The sequence below is a fragment of the Cornus florida genome, unplaced genomic scaffold (assembly GCF_030987335.1).
Source record: "Cornus florida cultivar Cherokee Brave unplaced genomic scaffold, ASM3098733v1 CherokeeBrave_3.0.0_Hap2_Chr01, whole genome shotgun sequence".
In the NCBI taxonomy this organism is placed as follows: Eukaryota; Viridiplantae; Streptophyta; class Magnoliopsida; order Cornales; family Cornaceae; genus Cornus; species Cornus florida.
The window spans coordinates 58,031,344-58,033,244 of record NW_026775571.1 but is presented as its reverse complement, the minus strand read 5'-3'; the positions used below and the strand labels follow the sequence as shown (position 1 = coordinate 58,033,244).

At 36.7% G+C, this 1,901-nt stretch overlaps 1 protein-coding gene across 1 annotated transcript; it reads left to right on the top strand.

The window, feature by feature from the left end:
- Positions 1-761: 761 nt before the first annotated feature.
- LOC132272922 (F-box/kelch-repeat protein At3g06240-like) lies at positions 762-1,337 on the top strand. The gene has a single exon (XM_059773988.1). The coding sequence runs from the start codon at positions 762-764 to the stop codon at positions 1,335-1,337; it is 576 nt and encodes a 191-aa protein (XP_059629971.1).
- Positions 1,338-1,901: the final 564 nt, after the last annotated feature.

Here is a 1,901-nt window from a genome sequence, read left to right as displayed (position 1 = left end):
ACGACGAATATGGCTAAATATTGTGCAATTAATTATTTAAAGAAATTACTTGATTTTAGGAGAATAATTTTAGTATTTTGGAATAAATGTTTGTAGGGCATTTTGGACCTAAACAATAATTATTGATGCATATGCAATTATTTTACTTAATTCAACCAAAGTGAAAAATAGCCCATTTTGTTAATATATATATATATATAATATTAGAATTTAACTTCGAGTTGGACTTGGGTTGCTATCATGTCAACTCAAGTCCATGCTAATTAAATCCCAATTTAGATTGAATTTAGATTTTTTAACATAGACCAAACCTTAATTGTAAAAAAGTTGGGCCTTAGTTGAGTTGGGTTTGGGTTGGCATGCCTAAGCTGCCGTAAGGCGTAAACACTACTAGGGTTTAGTAAAGTACCAAGAAAACTTTGTTGACTCTAAGAATTTAAGGGTTTTGTTTGTTTATCCATCTTTGTCTGTTTGAAGCGAAGAATTGAAAAAAGACCGAAAAAAAAAAAAAAAAAAAAAAAAACATGTCACATTACCTACCTAACGATGTGCTGATCGATGTCCTCAGTAGACTACCGGTCAAAACACTCGTCCGGTTCGTTTGTGTCTGCAAATCATGGAACTCTTTGATCACGAACCCTAGTTTCATCACCACACAACTCAATCGATCATCTCTTGCCAACAACAACCATCTTCTACTTCAAAGACGCACTAACTATGGCACTTTAAGGCATTACTCACTACTACGTCGCGAAAACGATATGTTTTGTGATTATGTAGCGCTCGGGTTTCCACTGGAGGTAAACATAAGCCCTGATTCTAGTACAATCCATAGTTGCAATGGGATCGTTTGCATTTCCTATGGTTTAGAGGATGAGCTTTGTCTCTGGAATCCATCAATTCATAAGATGATGACTCTTCCGCCTGTCACCTTTCAAGCACACAATACTAATTGGTATAGCATTGGGTTCGGCTTCGATTCCCTGACTGATGACTACAAGGTTATCAGGATTGTATATCTCAGACCTAATTTTGATCAAAATCATCCTGAGGTTGAGATTTTCAGTTTGAGAACAGGCACATGGAGGAACATCACCCATTTGGATCTTCCATATACCATTTGCAAGCATGCTTCCCAGGCTTATGTGAAAGGGACTGCACATTGGCTTGCTTGGGATTTCAGAAGTATGAGTAGTAGCAATCTGTCCGTCTTGATCGTGTCATTCCACATGGGTGATGAGGTATTTGGCGAGATCATGCTGCCCAATGGCATGCCTACTGATGACTTTATGGAAAATGTTCGTGTTGCTAAGTTTCAAGAATCACTCTGTGATTAATGATGGTATTCGAGGCCAACATACTTGTCGCATATGGGTGATGAAAGAGTATGGCATATCAGAGTCTTGGACTAAACAATTTAATATTGATATGACTGGAAGGTTATTAAATTTTGATATGACTGGAGGATTATTCAATATTGATGTGAGTAGAAAATATTTTGATTGTGTAGCTGGCTTTACAAAAAAAGGCGAAGTTCTATTTTGGACAAGCAGCTTTGGATATTTGGTAGCTTATGATCCCAAAGAAAAACGAGAATTATGTAGCCCAAAAATTGGTGGATGTACAGAATCATGGGACTCATTTTATGCGGATGCATATACTGAGAGCTTAGTTTTATTTGGAGCAAAATTTCGTGATACAATCACTAGTACGGTGTCACCAGTTTTGCATGGAGAAGCTAAGAAATCCAGGAAAAGAAGAGAAAAGCCAAAGAAGAAAGGAAAGAAGAGGCAAGATGCCTGATTTTACTTTTACGTCATATATTTGCTCTTGTTAAGTTCTGTTATAGCCTCAATGTCATCATTGCCCTAGCAGGTAGCATAAATTTATAATTATTATTA

Bases quoted from the DNA above. Each gene is read 5' to 3' on its own strand.
- LOC132272922 (XM_059773988.1), top strand. From the start codon at position 762: ATGTTTTGTGATTATGTAGCGCTCGGGTTTCCACTGGAGGTAAACATA.